The sequence below is a fragment of the Lampris incognitus genome, chromosome 4 (assembly GCF_029633865.1).
Source record: "Lampris incognitus isolate fLamInc1 chromosome 4, fLamInc1.hap2, whole genome shotgun sequence".
Taxonomy (NCBI): domain Eukaryota; kingdom Metazoa; phylum Chordata; class Actinopteri; order Lampriformes; family Lampridae; genus Lampris; species Lampris incognitus.
In genome coordinates this window covers 48777941-48799535 of record NC_079214.1, presented here as the reverse complement: position 1 = coordinate 48799535, position 21595 = coordinate 48777941, and the positions used below count along the sequence as shown (strand labels likewise).

Sequence of the window (21595 nt, the reverse complement as noted above, 5' to 3'; positions counted from 1 at the left end):
CCCAAAATATGCACTTTAGTTTTGCAGTGTTGCTTTTGGCCAACAGTTATCACAATTGGATGTTGTGACTAAGGCTGGTCTTACAAAAGTAAATATGTGGATTAGAGTTTAGGGGTTTCCCGGTCAAGGCAAAGTTGTTCTGTAGTGAAAAGCAGCCTACCTTGACTGCAAAAAAACTTGACAAGACCAAACATGCAGATTCCAGTGTACAGCCTAGTATGATATGGGCCTGCATACATATTTGCCGTGTGTATTTGGATTTGATGTTTTGGTCCGCAAATCAGTCTCATTTTAAAATTTGATGCATACATGCAAGAAGCAACGTTAGTGTGGAGTTTTGTAAGTTTATTTTTACATCTGTTTATGAATAGTTGAGCTTGTATAGCTGGTGTGTTAGATTTGCTTGATCCAGTAACACCTTTTATTTTAGGGGGTCGGAAATTACCTAGTAATAAGGTGGTAATTATCGCGTAATTTCTTATTACCTTGTAATTTCCTAGTAATAAGGTGGTAGTTTTTACAGGTAATTTTACAGCTAACCCTAACCCAAATTACTAGGTAATTTCAACCTCATTTCTAAGAAATTACGTGGTAATTACCACCTTATTACTAGGTAATTTCTGACCCCCAAAAATAAAGTGTAATCCTTGATCCTTACAAAAATAAAAATCTTTAGTGTTTTGTTTCGTACTACTCCATTTCTTAATAACTGTGGGTTCAAGTTTTATTTCACTTGTTCCCCCTTAAAAATATTGATTTTTTTTTCAAATGTAGTGATTTCTCTTAAAATAATCTTTCTATGTGGCTGTGATTGTGGAAGCTGAAATCGCAATTTATAATCACAAAAAAACAATTGCGCAACCTTGTCTTGAACGCTTGACTGTGGTGAAATAAGCTAAATGCTGAAGATCTGTGAATGACCCTGCTGGCTGGCACCTTTGATGGGAAAAACTCATCAAGGTTAAGATTTAAATTAAGATTAACTTTATTTACCCTTGAGGAGAAATTTGGTACCCTAATTGAGTATCTGCAAATAATGGAAAAATAACTTCAAAATGCTTAAGATTAAAGATTCATAATTTTAAACAATAATAATAATAATGATGATAACTTTATTTATATAGCACTTTTCTAAAACACTGGTACAAAGTGCTTTGCATAGAAATTAAAACCGAACAAGGCTAAAATAAGAATAAGACCAATTAGGTAAGAGTAAAAATAAACAGTATGAATAAATGAAAACATATCAAACATTTGTAAAAGCTTTCACAAAAAGAAAAGTTTTAAGATGAGATTTAAAAGACACTAGAGACTTGGTTTGTCTTAGTTCAATAGGAAGAGAGTTCCATAGTGTGGAGGCTCTAACAGCAAAAGCCTGATCACCCTTTGTAACAAACCGAGACCTGGGAATAATCAGCAGGGCTCCATCTGCAGATCTTAATGGCCGAGAGGGTGTATACCAGGTCAATAAATCAGAAATGTATGATGTACATAGGAGCAAGACTGTTTAAGCCCTTAAAAGTAAGCAATCAAATTTCAAAATCAATTCAAAATATAACAGGGAGCCAGTGTAGGGAGGCAAGCACAGGAGCGATGTGGTCATGCCTCTTTGTCCCAATCATGAGCCGAGTAGCTGTGTTTTGTACCAACTGCAGATGGTGGAGGGAGCCCTTGCTGATACCTGAGTAAAGTGTGTTACAATAGTCAAGCCAAGAATAGATAAAAGCATGTACTTTATGCAGTTTGGCAATTGATAAAAATGACCTAATTTTAGAGATTAGCTTGAGCTGGAGAAAGCATGACTGAAAAACGTGTTTGATTTGATTATCAAAACCGAGGTTAGGGGCACCCTGGTGGATCACCTAGTAGAGCACATTACACATAAAGCTGAGTCCTTACCGCAGCGGTCTGGGTTTGAATCCAGCCCGGGCCCTTTGCTGCATGTGATTCCCTCTCGCTCCTCTGCCTTTCCTGTCTGTGTCCTGACTATCAAATAAAGGCAGAAAATGCCGAAAAAAACAAAAACAAAACAAGGTTAGCATCGAATATTACCCCAACAGTCCTAGCAGCCTGCTCAAGACTACCTGATAGACCACCAAGATTAGTAACAAAAGGGCTGATGGAATTTTCCGGACTGAACACAATGACCTTAGACTTATCATCATTAAATTTTCAGACATCCTGGATTTAATGTCATAGAGGCAAGTTGTGAGATTTTCTAGGCTAGGGCACTAGGATCTGGGAGTTTTGGTGGCATATATAACTGAGTGTCATCAGCATAAACACGTGATTTTTGAATGACCTGGCCAAGGGGCAGCATGTGTGTAGTAAAGAGAACATGCTAATATATAGCTCCTCTTGGTTAGAAAGAATTATCATTGTTGACTACGGACAGATTGCAAGATTTACAAATTTACAGGCCAGTGCATAGGGTTGGGAATCGCCAGAGGCCCCACGATACGATATTATCATGATGCTTAGGTGATGATAAAATAGTGTTGCGATTTTAAACATTTTGCCCGTTCTCACTCAGTTTGCATGTGCTTGGGTCAAAGTAAAGAAAAAGTAATAGTAAAAATCAAGCACCAAATGAAAGACTCAGCACCACAATCTAGTGGACTGAAAAGGCAATTGATTTTATTTTTCTAGTACTGTAACCAAAAGTTTAATATGTATTTTCAATTTATATAATAAAAGATTGATATTTGGCGTCCATGTATCGATACAGTATTGCCACACAAAATATCGTGATACTATGCTATATCGATTTTCCCCCCCCTACTGCTTCCCATGCAGGAATATATATATATAGAAGGGAAAAAATGGTTACATTTTATATTATCATATTTGAAGAAAGAAGTATAATATTTATGTGAAGTTAGTTAGAGTGGAGGAGAACGAGATGTGGTGGGAATCACTGGAAATTGCCGCACAAGTGCCTGTGACATGAGAAAAATGGAAGAGAGAAAGGACATGACTGAGAGTCTAGTTAGTGGTGCTGGGATTTTGTATTGTACTATATTTGGTGAGTTCTGGGCTTTGGGATTAGAGTAATAGGAAGAAGGGTTCTTTAACTCTCCACATAGTGTAGGTTTGTATAAATGTGACATTTCTGCACAGTCCCAGATTGTAAATGGTTCAGGAGGGTCTGACACAGACAGGGTGTTACTCTGGTTGTGGCTTGCGAATTGCTTGTAACTTGTGGCAAAAAAAATCGGTGAGCTAACCTGACATTGACTCATTGACGAATACCTCACAAACAAGTGTGCACATATGCACACAGATAACCCCTCCCTTCATTGTCTCTCATATATATATATATGATATACACACACACATAAACACACACACACAAACACACACATATACATGTGTATACACTCAACAGTAGGGAAAGTGCTCTACAAATAAGGAGCAAAATAATCCAGTGAGTCAAGTAAATTATGACAGACTTTATGATTTATGAGACTATATATATATATACTTAGAACAAAAAGTAAGGAAATTTGTGTTTGGTAGATTATTTCTTTGTTGTAACAATGCGTCTTGGCAATAAATCTTATACCGTTGGAAAGCCTGTTTATTTCTCTTTTAAATGGTGCCACATTTATAAGGAACATGCATTTGTGGGATGAGCAGCAGAGCCGAGTATGTGGGTTGTGCCCATGAAAAATTTGCCAAATCTCCTCTGCCAATGCCAAACAGCTTATTTTGCTATTGACTCTTGTTTTGAGCTTCTGGTACCCCAGGTGCTGACAATCAGGCGCCTGATATAAGATTTATTGCCAAGAAGCATTCTACCAAACACAAATTTCCTTACTTTTTGTGTTAAGTTTATATACAGTGCATCCGGAAAGTATTCACACCCCTTTACTTTCCCCACATTTTGTTATGTTACAGCCTTATTCCAAAATGGATTAAATTCCTTTTTTTCCCACATCAACCTACATACAATACCCCATAATGACAAAGCAAAAAAGGTTTTGTATGAATTTTTGCAAATTCATTAAAAATAAAAAACTGAAATATTGCATGTACATAAGTATTCACACCCTTTACTCAGTACTTGGTGGAGGCACCCTTTGCAGCGATTACAGCCTCAAGTCTTCTTGGGTATGAAGCTACAAGCTTGGCACACCTATATTTGGGGTATTTCTCCCATTCTTCTCTGCAGATCCTCTCGAGCTCTGTAAGGTTAGATGGGGAGTGTCGCTGAACAGCTATTTTCAGGTCTTTCCAGAGATGTTCAATGGGGTTCAAGTCTGGGCTCTGGCTGGGCCACTCAAGGACATTCACAGACTTGTCCTGGAGCCACTCCTTCGTTGTCTTGGCTGTGTGCTTAGGGTCGTTGTCGTGTTGAAAGATAAACCTTTGCCCCAGTCTGAGGTCCTGAGCGCTCTTGAGCAGGGTTTCATCTAGGATCTCTCTGTACTTTGCTCCATTCATCTTTCCCTCGATCGTGACGAGTCTCGCAGTTCCTGCTGCTGAAAAACATCCCCACAGCATGATGCTGCCACCACCATGTTTCACTAGGAAGAGTCCTGGTGGATCCAAACTTCTTCCATTTACGAATGATGGAGACCACTGTGCTCTTCGGGACCTTCAAAGCTGTAGACATTTTTTTGTACCCTTCCCCAGATCTGTGCCTCGATACAATCCTGTCTCGGAGGTCCACAGACAATTCCTTTGACTTCATGGCTTGGTTTCTGCTCTGACATGCACTGTCAACAGCGGGACCTTATATAGACAGGTGTGTGCCTTTCCAAATCATGTCCAATCAATTGAATTTACTACAGGTGCACTCCAATCAAGATGAAGAAACATCTCAAGGGTGATCAGTGGAAACAGGATGAACCTGAGCTCAATTTTGAGTGTCATAGCAAAGGGTGTGAATACTTATGTGCATGCGATATTTCAGTTTTTTATTTTCAATAAATTTGCAAAAATTTCTACAAAGCCTTGTTCACTTTGTCATTATGGGGAATTGTGTGTAGATTGATGAGAAAAAAAAGGAATTTAATCCATTTTGGAATAAGGCTGTAACATAACAAAATGTGGGGAAAGTGAAGGGGTGTGAATACTTTCCGGTTGCACTGTATATATATATATATATATATACACTACCGTTCAAAAATTTGGGATCACATTGAAATGTCCATATTTTTGAAGGAAAAGCACTGTACTTTTCAATGAAGATAACTTTAAACTAGTCTTAACTTTAAAGAAATACACTCTATACATTGCTAATGTGGTAAATGACTATTCTAGCTGCAAATGTCTGGTTTTTGGTGCAATATCTACATAGGTGTATAGAGGCCCATTTCAAGCAACTATCACTCCAGTGTTCTAATGGTACAATGTGTTTGCTCATTGGCTCAGAAGGCTAATTGATGATTAGAAAACCCTTGTGCAATCATGTTCACACATCTGAAAACAGTTTAGCTCGTTACAGAAGCTACAAAACTGACCTTCCTTTGAGCAGATTGAGTTTCTGGAGCATCACATTTGTGGGGTCAATTAAACGCTCAAAATGGCCAGAAAAAGAGAACTTTCATCTGAAACTCGACAGTCTATTCTTGTTCTTAGAAATGAAGGCTATTCCATGCGAGAAATTGCTAAGAAATTGAAGATTTCCTACACCGGTGTGTACTACTCCCTTCAGAGGACAGCACAAACAGGCTCTAACCAGAGTAGAAAAAGAAGTGGGAGGCCACGTTGCACAACTGAGCAAGAAGATAAGTACATTAGAGTCTCTAGTTTGAGAAACAGACGCCTCACAGGTCCCCAACTGGCATCTTCATTAAATAGTACCTGCAAAACACCAGTGTCAACATCTACAGTGAAGAGGCGGCTGCGGGATTCTGGGCTTCAGGGCAGAGTGGCAAAGAAAAAGCCATATCTGAGACTGACCAATAAAAGAAAAAGATTAAGATGGGCAAAAGAACACAGACATTGGACAGAGGAAGACTGGAAAAAAGTGTTGTGGACGGATGAATCCAAGTTTGAGGTGTTTGGATCACAAAGAAGAACGTTTGTGAGACGCAGAACAAATGAAAAGATGCTGGAAGAATGCCTGACGCCATCTGTTAAGCATGGTGGAGGTAATGTGATGGTCTGGGGTTGCTTTGGTGCTGGTAAGGTGGGAGATTTGTACAGGGTAAAAGGGATTCTGAATAAGGAAGGCTATCACTCCATTTTGCAACGCCATGCCATACCCAGTGGACAGCACTTGATTGGAGCCAATTTCATCCTGCAACAGGACAATGACCCTAAACACACCTCCAAATTGTGCAAGAACTATTTAGAGCAGAAGCAGGCAGCTGGTATTCTATCGGTAATGGAGTGGCCAGCGCAGTCACCAGATCTGAACCCCATTGAGCTGTTGTGGGAGCAGCTTGACCGTATGGTACGCAAGAAGTGCCCATCCAACCAATCCAACTTGTGGGAGCTGCTTCTGGAAGCGTGGGGTGCAATTTCTCCAGATTACCTCAACAAATTAACAGCTAGAATGCCAAAGGTCTGCAATGCTGTAATTGCTGCAAATGGAGGATTCTTTGACGAAAGCAAAGTTTGATGTAAAAAAAAATCTTATTTCAAATACAAATCATTATTTCTAACCTTGTCAATGTCTTGACTCTATTTTCTATTCATTTCACAACATATGGTGGTGAATAAGTGTGACTTTTCATGGAAAACACAAAATTGTTTGGGTGATCCCAAACTTTTGAACGGTAGTGTGTATATATATATATATATATATATATATATATATATATATATATATATATATATCGTCTGCAACCATACAGTAGCAATCAGAGCAGTATTGATTTGATGGCATGTTTGAAAATGAAATCAAGGCAGATGAATAGGAGGGAGAGGCTCTGACAACTTGAAGCCTGGACTCAAATTCCAGCACACACTCTGTAGAATCTATTTAAATGTAAATAAGACAACAGTCTGTTGAAAAATACTGTGTGAGAGTGCAAGAAAGTGTGTCCGAGTTCATCTGGTAGTGCATGTTTGCATCACAGCATGAATAGTTTCTAGCTGCTCACATGTTTGAACTGTATGTAGAGAGACATTTGTAGTCCACTGTCTTTTTTTCAGCTATCTTTTACTGAATTTATACACTGTTAAAAATGTGTTTTCCCCGAACCTTGTGCCTCACCAGGTTTCTGTTACTGTCTTATTTGTCAGTACAACAGTGTCATAAATGTGAGTTTCTGGGCATTTACTGCACTTGGTGATAAGTGATTCTGATTCTCCTTTTCCTGTCACTCTATCTAGAAGGGACAGTGCTGTGATAAAGGAGGAGATCAAGTCCTTCCTGGGGAATAGACGGATATCCCAGGCTGTGGTTGCTCAGGTAACAGGTCAGTATCTGCTTCCTCCAGACTTTTATACAGGCTGGGACATGAGCACCGGCCAGCCAGGTAAACACTGCTTGGTTGACTATTGACTGCAAGACTAACTAACATTTCAAAAATCAATGTTTCCACTAAGCGTTAACACAATTACAGAAATAAAATTCAAATGAAAAAAAAAACTTATTTTGTCTAGATATGTTTGTTTTGAATTCTTTTCATAATGTTCTGGGGTCAAAGCCTTCTTTCCGGTGATACTGCAAACCAGAAATTCTTATTGGCACAACACACTTCCAAATGCATCTCACCTGACAAGTAAAATAGCACATCCCATTATATTCAACATCCTGATTGGATATCTTCTATGCAATGAATTGACTCTTCAACATCTAGGCCAGCGTTGTCCAATAATGTGAGGTGTAGAGCCACGTGTATGCAAAATTTTAATCCCACCGAACACTACACCAGATGACTTCCCTAATTAGTCCCCTGCTCCCCCTCAGGTGAAAGTGGGCTAATTAAAGATACCAGCCGTGGTGTTATTTAGAGAAGAGTCTCACAAATACATTTCTCGTGGATATCAAAATACAGTTGTTGAATTAATATCCCCACATGACCTGCTGGTTATGTGCTGGATTTGCATGCTTGAGAAAGGTGGGAGCCGTTTGTGAATTCTCATGTTGCATTGTGTGCATACTGATTTGTAAATTACTATAATTAAGGCAAAGTGACCCTTTATGTATGAACAGTTTTGGTAGGAGCCTCAAATGTTTTAATGAGGACAACGGGAAACTGATACACTTAAGACTCAGTATTAAACCTTAACAACTTTGTCCTATAGATTTTATTCAAAAAGTAAATGAGGCAAAAATGGGGATAAATTAGCAAAACTTGTGTTATGTTTCAAGTTGGATTGATTTGTGATTTAAAGATGGAATGCACTTGAGACATCACATTGAATGATTGCTGTCCGTTTTTTAAAATAATCCTTCCATTCATTTAAAAAAAAAACTTGCTGACATGCAAGGTTAAGGTGAAGATGAAAGTCTTTGTAAATGAGATCCCTGTTGGTGGTCACTAACAACTCCCACAACTCTGCGATGTCAGAGGAGAATACTATTGTGGGAAAATGAAGCCAATCAGATCTGCTTTCTCTCTGTCTCCTTCTTGCCCTCCAGGGATCAGTCAGAGTCGGATCTCCCACTGGCTCCTCCAGCAGGGATCAGACCTCAGCGAGCAGAAAAAACGTGCTTTCTTCCGCTGGTACCAGCTGGAGAAGACCAACCCTGGTAAGAGCAACCTCCACCTCTGTAGGCCTATATACTCACATGTTTCCTCTCTATTATCTTCTCCTTTCACCATCGCCTTTTCTTCCTCCACCCCATTACCAGAGTATCCCTCCAGCCCCAGCCACTTAATGTTCTGCATCTGATGCAATAGGAGCTACAATTTGCCAAGCAACACAAGATAACATCAACTTTAGTAATTTCATTACTCGTGGGGAAGTTGGGTAATGCAGAAGCAGCAGCTAAGTATAGGTTGGACAACATTCTTAAGGTGTCAAGATCTATTTATTTTTTCAATACTGGTATGCTAATTTATTCTTGGCCAGTGACCAACTGTTATAGTGAGGTCTTATTTTGTTCTGAAACACAAATTGGCTGGTAAAACAGTAAAAATAGCTTTCGAATGTTTGAACTTCCCATCCATCTGGTGGACACAATGGTTTTCTGTCATGTTTGAGATGATCCCTGAATCCCTCTCTCCTGGTGAGTCTTCACCACAGAGCTGCCACCAGCTGCTAAGTGCAGGCAGACAACCATGTCAAATTGATTTGGTGTTTGCTTTATGAGAGTAAGCTTTTGAATTTTTGCTCTGAAGAGAGCACAGAGGAGTATATTAGTTGCTACGTGGCCCATTTTCCTTTCTCTAAACCAGCAATATAGAACAATATTTTGGTTTGATATTAAGATTACTCAGCCCAGAGGATGATGTAAAAGCTACTAAGAAAAATTAAAGGAAGTACAGCAAGAGCAGAAAGTGCAAACCTCTGTTAAGGGCGAGCAGTTTCCCCACCAGCAACATCCTACACTTATGCTTTCTAATTAAGTTGCCCCTTGGTCACGATACTAACTAGAAAGTCCATTTCCTGTAGAAACTGTGTGGGCTATCTGAAAGTTCTGTTAAAGTGGTTACAATGGTTAAAAATTGAATTATGAATTGAACTGTGACAGCAGCAGTCCTCTTCACTCGGAGATCCCAAGCATACTGCCATTCATTTCTATGGGGAAATTTATCACCAAAAAAGTTAAATATTTCTTAAGTATGCAGAATTTCACAGCTAAATCCTCATCAATTGTTTCTCGGCCAAGGGCCCACTTGCTCACAATTTTATGAGAATCCATCCATCCGTTTTTGAGAGCCTAGCTGACTGGTAGATAAAGAAAGGAGGGCAAAAACATGTCTCCTTTGGCGGAGGTAATAAAAATTCAACACCAAGTCTCACATTGAGACTCAAGACCAGGTCTTTTTTTAAAAATCTTACTTCAAAGAGGACATCTGGGATCCGTCACCTAGTGGTATCAGGGGATCACAGCACAAGTATGAGTTGTAGCCGTAGAACTTATAATTAATTAAAAGGGACCCTTACTTCAGTTGTACATCAAAGGACACAGATTACATTTGAGTCAAGCCAAGGCAACCTCTGTTTTATCAAAGTTGAGAAGTTTTTATTGGTTTTGGCTGGACTGTTATTGTATTCTGTTATGGCCAAAGAAACTAATAGTCAATGCACAATGATACAATGTCAGACTGTCAAGACAGTCCTTGTTTTGTTTTGTTTGTTCCTACATGAAAAAAAAATGCCAGTTATAATTAATTAATCACACATCTCTGTCCCTCACTGGGCCTCTTGGTCTGATGTTCTCAGCTAAATGATCAAAACAAAGTGGTGTAGATATGGTAATGATTCATTAAAGGTACCTGCTCAGCATGACAGCCTCACACACACTCTCATTGACCCTTATCCCTTAAACCTTAGATAGTACAGGAAAGTATCACATGTTCTGGGATTTCCTGACATATTGGGATTTATCTTGAAGCAGTAAATGCTAGTTCTCTTGGACACTTGAACCATTCAAACAAGAACCATATGCTAATAACACTTTCACTCAGGCATGTCTGAGAGACGCACTCTCACGAGTAGAGATGGAACAATATAGGATTTTATCGCGGATTGCGATAAAAAACACATGAAAAGTTGATTGTGGGGAATTTCCATTATCGGGATAATCGTAAATGCAGATAATCGTGAATATCCTCATATGAGCGACTTGAAAAAGCTGTCAAGCACCCTCCCTCTCTCACTCTCTCTCGCTGCACTGTCGAAGTGCACTGGGAGTTGTCACTATCCGATCTCAGTGGTAGATGCAAGTCGCTCATGTAAAGGGTTGGACTGTACTATGTTTCTAGCTTCACAGATTTTTTTCCCTCCTTTGTTCAATCCGTCTTTTCTGCATGATTAGGTTTCTTCTGTTTGTTGGTTGATTGGTGACTGTCCTGCTGTTTTTTGCTGGTTGTTTTGCAGAGGAATGGCGTCCTCCGGGACGCCACCTCCGTCCATCTGTCATGGGATCTGGATAGTCCTGTCGGAGCCTAGTGTGACGGTGGAGGAGGTTTTGTTAGCCATTATGAGATCAAGTTGTCACTGCGATTACCTGTTGGGTGTTGGCGAGAGTCTGATGCCATGTCCACACTAATACAGATACTTTGGAAAACGACAATTTTCCTTTACGTTTAGGCCTCTCACAGAGATTTTTTTTTAAAAACAGAAGTGGAAAATATCCATTAAGAAAAATATCTGTGTATGTGTGGTCAAGACCTGAATCTGTCCTTGATTGTTTTTCACTAAGAAGGATGTTCACTAAAAAAGATGTTCTATCTGTGATGTAATACAAATATTTGTTCCTTAATTAAATGTAAGGTAAAGTGATACCAGTATTTTTTAGTGCCATTTTAAGAGTTTTAAGCATATTCTGATGATTATTAGGATAATATTGTGAATTGCAATTATTTTGGCCAGGATAATTGTGACATGACATTTTCATATCGTCCCACCCCTACTCACAAACTGGGATTAGTCCCCCAGGCTAATGCATTCAGTCAAAACCCCAGTAAATTTAGCCGGGATCTTCTAGTGGATTTATGAGATGATACGTGGCACCTTTAATGAAACTAGGTAAAACATTAACAGACAGCTGTATTTTTATGTTTGTAAACTTTGTGATAAATGCCTTTTTATTGTAAAGCAATGAACATTTGAAACCTCTCAGCAACTTCCAACAATTAATCAGTAAATGTTTTTCACCCTTGGAGGTGAGAAAAAATGCTTTGTTGTTAAAGTTCCCCCATCTAAACATTTTGATCATGAACTAAAAAATATGAGACACCATATTCGTAGTCTCCACATAACAATATGTGCACCTGCAGATTTGAAAAAGACGAGTGGTATATAAATAATCGAAAAAGCAACTTTTCCCATCTATCAATGCTGAAACAAGCTTCTGTGGGTGTGTCCTCAGGTGCAACGCTAGCCATGCGTGCTGCTCCATTGGGTATTGATGACATGGTGGAATGGCACCAAGCCACACCCCCACTTAGCTCCACCCCCGGAGGGTTTCGTCTGCGCCGGGGGAGCAGGTTCACCTGGAGGAAGGAGTGTTTAGCTGTTATGGAGAGGTGAGATGAGCGGGAACAACCTGAGGAGTGTGGGAGAAGAACGTAAATGGGTGTTAGCGGTCACAGATGACCTAGAACTGGTGGGAAACAGGGAGTTTGATTGGGCGGGGTAAGAGGAGAATTTGGCAACAAGACTGGGTAAGGTGGAGCAGGAAGAGGGTGGGGCCTAGCTGTGATGGAAGGTGAGCAGTATAAGAATAGTTGGAAGAATCTGCTTCTTGCTCAGTAGTGGGATTTCCCACTTTCACTCATTTGAGTGGGAATGCTAACAAATTCTGCTTGTGTGTGTATGTGCATATTTGTGTTTATGCTTGTGTATATGTGCAGCTATTTCAGTGATAACCAGTATCCCGATGAAGCAAAGAGAGAAGAGATTGCTAACGCATGCAATGCTGTCATCCAAAAACCAGGTAGGAGAGAGAAAAACTAGGGCTCCTGGATTCTGGCTATGAAAATTATCCATATTATTTTGATCAATACTTCAATCGCGATTATCAGTGACAAATAGTAATCTCGATAACATGAGAAACAAAAATTAATTGTAGCCGTATCGTAACCATTTCCAACTGCATACACTAAAAGGCGAAATGCCAAAATTCTGTGATTGAAGATTGAAAATTAAGTGCCAAAGTAATGAATTTCTTTTTTGCCTGTTTTATTTTGAATTGGATTTTATCTTGAATTGTGGAAGAATACTGTCTGCCACTTTCTCCCTAGTTTTTGATGTTCCTGTGATCCTGTCTCCCTGGGATGTGGAATGATTTTGGAGGCAACAGGGATGAAGCCGCCTGGAAGCCTAATTGTTCTGCTGGTGTCTGACTTTCTGATGTATGGATGGTTGTATTTGTTTGTGTGCCGGTATGTTTCAGGAAAGAAGCTGTCTGATTTGGAGAAGGTCACATCTCTGAAGGTCTATAATTGGTTTGCAAACCGCCGCAAAGAGATCAAGAGGCGGGCGAACATAGGTAATATTTACCCCCAAGTCTCTGCGTGTCTTGTTTAGTCATCCTTTCTATCCATTTGAGTGGATGTTCTTGTGTGTGAACAGTAGTAGCCATTGTAAAAGTCCCCCCTCATGCATTTTTAAGCTGTCCCTTTTCTCTGTTGGTACTATATAGTCACCTTCCACATCCTTATGTTAAATTTATCTTCTCTTAAGAGAACAAACTCTTGACTATATTGTGATACACTCTTGATTATATTGTAATACAAATATATTTTTTGATAAAGCCTCCGGGTCGCAGATGTTCATTTTTTCACAAGAAAATAGGATTGTTTTACTTAAAAATGTGGTCTGGATCGTCTTTTGATGAATATAGGCTGAATATATTTAAATTAGATTTTTCCCGATTACCACCAGAATTATCAGGGAGCCACTGGTTTAGATGGATCCTTTTGTGCTCCATGAAGCTTTTTATTGTGCCAGTTCCATATCGTATTGTATTCCTAGTATTTGCTGATGGCAAACAGTGATTTCCTTACAGAATTATTATTCAGTAGTGTAGTGTTTAGTGTGTGTGAATACATCCCTATGCCACGTAGAATTGATCTACCGTATTGCTGCTTTTTGGTAAAAAGTTATTCTGGACTTGTGTGAAAGAATGTTTCTTGCGTTTGACCCTGACATGTAATATCACGTCCATCTTATATTGCATTTCAGAGTTAGTATTTTTGGAAGTTGATATGTTAAGGTCAGGTTTGTGTTTTTTGAAGAAGCAGCCATCTTGGAGAGCCATGGCATCGAGGTGGAGAGTCCAGGAGGACAGTCCAACAGCGATGAGGTGGACGGAAACGACTTTCCTGACCAGGTATACAGATGACAGCAAACAGAAACTTTGTCATTTTAATGACATGTTCAGGAGTCCAATCTCTGCCAGCAGTGACTTTACAGGCCCATTTTAGACAAATACTGCTCCAGTACAATAAAACATGTTTTATTGGGCTACAGTTACTTGTACTGGTTTTTGTCCAAAATTGCATATTTGCTGTGTTTTTCACATATTAGTCATGTAGTACAACCAAGAACAGCTGCTCCTTATCACATGGGGCTTATGATATATGATACTCCTGGTGTGTGTGTACTTTTACTTCAAAAGTGTGTGTGTGTGTGTGTGTGTGTGTGTGTGTGTGTGTGTGTGTGTGTGTGGAGGGGGAGGACTGGAGTTGGGTGATTGGATGGAGAACCTGCTCATTTTTGTGTCTATGCATTCTAATTTCTACACACACAATTACAGACATTTAATTTACTAAGGACTGTACTAAAGAACCAAATCCAAATATTACCAACAACCACCACTTTTATAACAATTACAGAGGAAACAATGGGCTAATTTCTAGCATGTTATACTTAAACACCATATGCCTTGAATGCAGATGTGTAGACTATTCACAATGTGACTGTCTTTATGCACGCTTTATAATCCAGGTAAATCACAGAAAGTTGAATTAGGTTCATCTGGACACAACGTTTATTGGACACGTTTATTGAGAGAAATGTTTCATCACTCATCTAAGTGACCTCTTCAGTCCCAGCTGACTGCATGTATCCCCACCCTTATAAACAATACAGTGGCATAACGACCGAAAACAACGAAAGGTTTCATATGCAAATTGCCGTGACCATTAACGAGAGTTACAATGGTCATATGTACTATTCACAGAGGATTGGAGAATAGTTGCAATCACAGCATTGTAAGATGGCGACAGATGGTCTTCCCTCTTCACATAGATGGCCTCTTTGACTCCCCGTTCAAACTAGCATTCCTCCCTATCAAGGATGTGCACATCCTCATCCTTGAAAGAATGGCCACTGGCCTGTAGATGGGTGTAGACTGATATATACCACGTCCAGTTGCACTCGATTCAATTCCTTTGGATAGACTGAAGAGTCCTGGCCTGACACGTCAGCTCTTCATTATTGTGCCATCTTCTTGGCCAGTGTCTTTGGTTTTCCTGATGTACAAGTTACGGCAATCCTCCCAGCACTTAACAGCGTACACTATATTGCTCTTTTTGTGCTGGGGGACCTGATCCTTGGGGTGCACCAATTTTTGGCGCAATGTGTTTTGGGGTTTGAAAGCAACTGAGACACGGTGTTTGGAAAATATGCGTCTCAACTCTTCTGACACTCCCGTCACATATGAAATCACTACTTGTTTTAGCTTAGGCAGCTGTTGTCCTTCCCCTCTCTTCGATTGGCTGGTGCACTGTTTGGGCGTCTTCCTGGCTTTGAAAACTGGCCGGTGTTTAATGTGGGATTTCTCCCTTTCCCCGGCCGCTGTGTTGGTGGGGACGTTGTCAGCTTGGTGGTACAGTGTCCTGATGACTCCTAGTTTGTGCTGCAGTGGATGATGAGAGTCAAACCTTAAGTACTGATCAGTAGGTGTTGGTTTACAGTAAACATCAACAATCAAATGCCCCCATCACCAATTGCAATTTCACAGTCTAAGATGGCTAACCTGTCATTTTTCACTGTGGTTGATAAAATGTGGTACATCCTGAGATTTAATTTTAACCCAGGTGTCATCCACAAATCTGAACCAATGGCTAGGTGGTGTCCCTGGATAGGACATCAGAGCCCTCTTTTCTACTTCCTCCATAAACAAGTCGGCCACTACATGTAAGACTTGGGAACTCATAGCACACCCATGCCTCTGCATATAATACTGCCCCCTGTATGTGAAGCACGTGGACTGAAGACTCAGCTTCAAGGGCAGACACAGTCAGTGTTAAGGCTGGTCCTGTTGCTAAGGGTGGGGTTGTTTTGTAATGCCATACAGACTACCTCCACTGGTTGGCAATTTGCATATGAACCCGATCGTTGTTTTTGATCGTTATACCACTGTATTGTTTATAAGGGTGGGGATACATGCAGTCAGTTGAGACTGAAGAGGTCACTTATATCTTGGAAATGTGTAGTGTTTGGTTGCCGAGCAGTGAATAAAAGTTTGCATTCTTTCCTAATGGTACACTTAGATTTGCTTACATTCGTCATAGATGTATGATGAATGTAAGCCAACGTACCCTCTGTCATACACAGGCAGAACTGATGCAGTAGTTGCAAATTTTCAAATGAGGGGCTTCACTAAAACCAACCACTAGTTAGGCCTTTAGACAAGACAGTCATTTTTCTTAAGTATGCTTTAGCAAGGCACTGAACTTTTGCCTGTCGAGGTATGGTGGTTTTATCTGGATAAGAGTAATTGCGAAATACAAGCAGTGGTCAAAATAAAGAAAATCACCCTTAAATTTGAGTCTTATGACCAGCTGGGAAAATCTGGAAAGGTAACGCTGTCCCTTCTCTCACCATGTACTGAGAGTAGCCCTCACCATCCTCTTTCTACATTAGGACAGATTTTCATGACTTGTGAAGTATGTTAGCACAGTGTTTTAAGATAAGGAGCCAACCCATCAGTTTTTCAAAGAATGTTCTTCAGTTTTCTTGATGAGTACAAGCTTTACAACCACACAAACACAGACTGTGCAGTTTTAAACATTTGAAATGTACAGCACTTGGGGTTGCGTGGTCAGACACGCATTGTCCCAGCCATTACAGTAGTTGATTACATATTTGTCTGTGCTGCAGAATGTAGCCCTGTTTATCTGTGCTTGGTTTTAATCATAATAGGCCTCATTTATCAAGTTGGATACAACTACTACTCAAGAAGTATGGTATTTGAATGTTTTTGGGAATGAGGTTAGTTTTTTTTATATCTTGGAGTGTATCAGAGTATGTTTTTAGGGACCAGTTTGATACAAATTTTTGTTAAGAACAAACAATGACTCGTGAGTCGGTAAGGTGTACTTTGGCATCATGTACTGATACTGTGTCACACAAATTGGATCTCAGATGACCAACACAAAGATCTTTTACTATTCCTATGCACATTCACGTCAAGTCAAGTCAAGTCAATTTTATTTGTATAGCCCAGTATCACAAATTATAGATTTGCCTCAAGAGGCTTTACAGCAACACAACATCCTGTTAAACCCTTGCATTGGATAAGGAACAACTCCCAAAAAAACCCCTTTAACAGGGAGAAAAAATAGGAAGAAAACTCAGGGAGAGCAACAGAGGACGGATCTCTCTCCTAAGACTGACATCGTGCAGTAGCTGTTGTGTTTTCACAATTCATGTTCTTTAGGTGCGTGGATTCTTGGCATGTTCCAAGGTGAGAAAGGTGATTGTTATGTTGTATTGCAGTCATCTGCGACCCATGTATTCAAGTGCTAAATTCCATCGTTAGGACTTTCTCTGAATGCAGTGTGCAGAAAATGTCAATTTCCCCATGATGCACCGGAAGAAAATACAGTAAAGCATTGCTCTTTTAACCTTGTTGGCCTACTCAACAGCATTGATGCTAAGCGTTGCACTCATATAAGGGCTATATCAACTGAGACCTGTCTTTATTTGAATAGGAAGAGGTATTCTGGACAAAGAGCTGAGTTGATTTTATTTATGCCGCTCTGTTCTCATCTCAGTCGGTTTTAGATCAAACCATTTTCTCCTTACCTCACCAACATTGCGCTCTACTGAGGACACCACATCAACCTTTGCTATTATTTCTTTCTAAATTTTATGTCTGGTGCAGTAAATGTTAGCACTTATTGGTCGTACAGGTTCCAGTGAAATTTTGTAGAACTAACTCCAGAAAGCTCTCTTTTCTGTCATTTGAACACCATTCAGTTTTTATGTTTGAGCCTCCCTTCTTCCCCTGGGGATTTATGAGCTTCAATATATGGTAATCAATCATAGCTTGAATATGCTTTTCAGTTATGAGGGACTGGTATGAATCAACATCCTCACGTAAATATGAATGAAATCTGTGCTTTCTAATGTTATGCAAGTTGGGCGAGAACATTTTGGACAGATAAGTTTAGGAGAAAATATACTAATTTTTATTAGCAGTTTGACAAATGAGGCCCAGTCTTCAGGTATGTCATTTACTTTCCTTTGTTAAGTGGTCCTTCTTGTGGTTTGAAATTGTTTCCTTGGCCATCAGATATTATGTCAAATGTACAAGGCAATATCACAGAGAACATCAAAAACACTAATAAAGAGCTAGAATTCCTGGAACCCAAGGAAGATCTTGCATGATGGGCGTTTCCTCTTTGTATGAACTGTTTCCTGTTTTGGTGACATATTTCCTGTTTTACCACAGGGCTGTGAGGTGTCCTTGTTTGACAAGAGAGCTGCAAGCAGAGCGTTTGGCCTCAGCAGAGTGGACCTGTCCTCTCCTACCCAGGTACAGGTTGACCGCACACGAGACATCTCAGAAATACTTCAGTAAAAGAGCTCAGGTCTCAACTGTGGATGTACAATTAAGAGGCCAAATGTCCATTGGGAAATAAATGTCTACTGCCCTAACTTTGTTAGTCAACTTTTTAAAAAGAAAGATCATTCTGTCTTTTAAAGCAGCACCAGGTAACTTCTTGGGTAGCGGCAATGTCTTTTACCTCAGCTGACACAGAGACAACCAAGTGGCTTTTCTTTTTTCTTCATAGCATAACAAGATGCATACATGTATTTACAAGCCATAGTTATAAAGAAGAGGAGCAGTTTTCAAAGATGAGGTAAAGAAATATTTCTGTACTTATTGTACATGTGTGCCATAAGCAATCCCTACATTTCTCGGGAGATATCATGCTCAGTGGTACACAAATTCCTCCCAAACCCAAGGCTTTTAGGAAACTAATCTAAACGCTGTTTGTGTCATTCTCCCATAGTCATCACACAATGCAACCAAATTTAATTTAATGATATGTTAAAGCAAAAAAGTTACCTGGTGCCATTTTAAAAAACAGAACAATTTCTGTTAGAATATTACTCCCAACTTTTTAGAGTGTTCACAGAAGGTGAATCAGTTCATCTGGACACAACGTTTATTGAGAGAAACGTTTCATCGTTCATCTAAGTGACCTCTTCAGTCTCAGCTGACTGCAGGTATCCCCACCCTTATAAACAATACAGTGGCATAATGACCGAAAACAGCGTTCGGTTGCATATGCAAATTGCCGTGACCATTAACTAGAGTTACAGTGGGAATCTGTACTATTCACAGAAGATTGGGGAATGGTTGCAATCACAGTATTGTAAAATGGTGACAGATGTACTCTTAAGACCCCTCCAGTTCAAGGATGGTCATTCCTTCTTCACATAGATGGCCTCTTTGACTCCCCGTTCAATCCAGCATTCCTCCCTATCAAGGATGTGCACATCCTTATCTTTGAAAGAGTAGCCACTGGCCTGTAGATGGGTGTAGACTGCGGAGTCCTGACCCGACATGTTAGCTCTTCTGTGTTGTGCCATCCTCTTGGCAAGCGTCTGTTTGGTTTCCCTGTTGTACAAGTGGCGACAATCCTTGTGGCACTTAACAGTGTACATTATATTGCTCTGTTTGTGCCAGGGGACCTGATCCATGGGGTGCACCAGTTTCTGGTGCAGCGTGTTTTTGGTTTTGAAAGCAACTGAAACGCAGTGTTCGGAAAATATGTGTCTCAACTGTTCCAACACTCCTGCCACATACGGAATCACCGCTGGTTTACGCTTAGGCAGCTGTTGTCTTTCTCCTCTCTTTGATCGGCTGGTGCACTGTTTGGGCGTCTTCCTGGCTTTGACAAATGCCCAGTTAGGATAACCACACTTAACCAAGGCCTGTTTAATGTGGGATTTCTTCCCTCGGTGGGGACATTGTCAGCTCAGTGGTACAGCGTCCTGCATTCAGTTGAGACTGAAGAGGTCAATTAGATGAGAGATGAAACGTTTCTTTCAAACGTTGTTTTCAGATGAACTGATTAAACTTTGTGATTTTCTTACCTCGATTATTGAACATGCATAAAGTCATTTGTAGAGTGTTTTATGCATAAATTTGTCAGTCTAGCTGGCTACATCTCAATTGGTTCGGATGCTTTCTGTCTGCCTCCTCGCTAAACTCTCCACCTGTCAGAGGATGCGATCATCTTGGAATATTGAGGTGGAGCCAGAAATGCACTAATCCCCTTGCCTCCCCAACTCCTCTGCTGGTCTCTCCCCTTTACTCCTTATCCGCACTCCACTATTCTCCTCTCCTTTCACTCTTTTCTTCCCTCCTCTCCTCCTCTCTTATCCTCGCTGCTCCTCTCCTCTCCTCTCAGGTCCCCACCCTTCTACCCAGCTGGTTGGCTGCCTGGCCTGCCCTGGGCAGAGGGGGCGTGGCAGGACAGAGGGGCAACTCTCTTATAGGCCGTTCCCTAGTGTCGGGGGCGGGATCTCAGGCAGAAGGTCCCAGACTGACTGGTGTGTCCTGGTCTCCCCCCTCCCCCTCCCTCCAGGAAGAACCCACCAATCACAACTCGCTGACCGAACCCCAGGACCCAATCACATTGGCTGTGGAGATGGCAGCTGTCAATCACAGCATCCTGGCCCTAGCAAATCAGGTGGGCGTAACTGGGGGCGGAGCAGGAGGTGACATCAAGACAGAGGCACTGGAGGACGACTGAGGAAGAGGGCATAGTTTGGAAAAGAGAGTTGAGCTAGGCGTTGTAAAGAGTAACAGGTGTATTGATAAACAATTAATTTATAGAATATGGGAATGTTATCAATTATAGAATAACCAAACATGATGCATAGTTGGCATACGGACTGTCCAACCCTAAAATACCTCCCAGCCCCTACCTCCAAACACCAACCTGCTTTTATACACTGTTTCAGGCATTACTGGTATTATAACAACAGTAATAATAATAATAATGATATAGATGATGATAATAAGCTGTTTTTCTATAGCACTTTAGAACAGTAAAATGACGTGCTACCAGGATACACCGGTAGACGGTAGACACCGGTAATGAAACACTACCAGGGTACACTGTTAAATTCCTGTCTAAACCGTTTCTGACAGACCTGGACAAAAGTGATGATGAAATTGGTTTCAACTATTTCAGGTTCTCGCAATGTGGTTAATATTAATCGACAACTCAACAGCCTCAAAAGTGAATACATCATTTAGAGGTTAAACCGAATTTAATTTTAAGAGATTTTATAAAATATTTTAACATTATAACACATTATGTAATTTCATTTATATTTTAGACATGTAGTTGATGCTTTCACCTAGAGAAATGTACGAGTGTGACAGATGAATAAGCTTCAATTTGTAGATTACAGACATTACAAGCAATTAGTAGCAAGGAAGTGAGAGGTCAGTTTAACAGAGTTTTGAGATGAAACACATTGCTGTGACCATATCGTGACAATGTCTAATAGAAAGATTCCAGGAAACACATACAAAAAACAAAGAAAAAAAAAAGCTGAGGAAAAAAGATGAAAAGGATGTTGAACTGTGTATGCCTAGTCTGCAGTCTGCTATGTTGCCATTTGATTTGGGTAAGGGCTGCTAGGTTAGAGTCTGTAACCTTGTAAATAAACGCCAGTCATCTCACTTATCTTAGTGCTTCAGGATACGCCTCCTAAAACCCTTTCATTTGCATGACTTCATTATCGAGGTAACAGC

General features: G+C 40.3%; 1 protein-coding gene across 1 annotated transcript in view; it reads left to right on the top strand.

Annotated features, from left to right (window-relative positions):
• Positions 1-20582, top strand: part of LOC130111688 (homeobox-containing protein 1-like) — a 28177-nt gene extending 7595 nt beyond the window's left edge. Inside the window, exons 3-10 of the mRNA XM_056278947.1 lie at positions 7291-7376; positions 8546-8656; positions 11948-12104; positions 12432-12514; positions 12974-13069; positions 13818-13912; positions 18266-18349; positions 20238-20582. Of these exons, the coding sequence (XP_056134922.1) occupies positions 7291-7376; positions 8546-8656; positions 11948-12104; positions 12432-12514; positions 12974-13069; positions 13818-13912; positions 18266-18349; positions 20238-20582 (1057 nt within the window). The remainder of the gene's footprint in view (positions 1-7290; positions 7377-8545; positions 8657-11947; positions 12105-12431; positions 12515-12973; positions 13070-13817; positions 13913-18265; positions 18350-20237) is intronic.
• The last annotated feature ends 1013 nt before the right edge of the window (positions 20583-21595 follow it).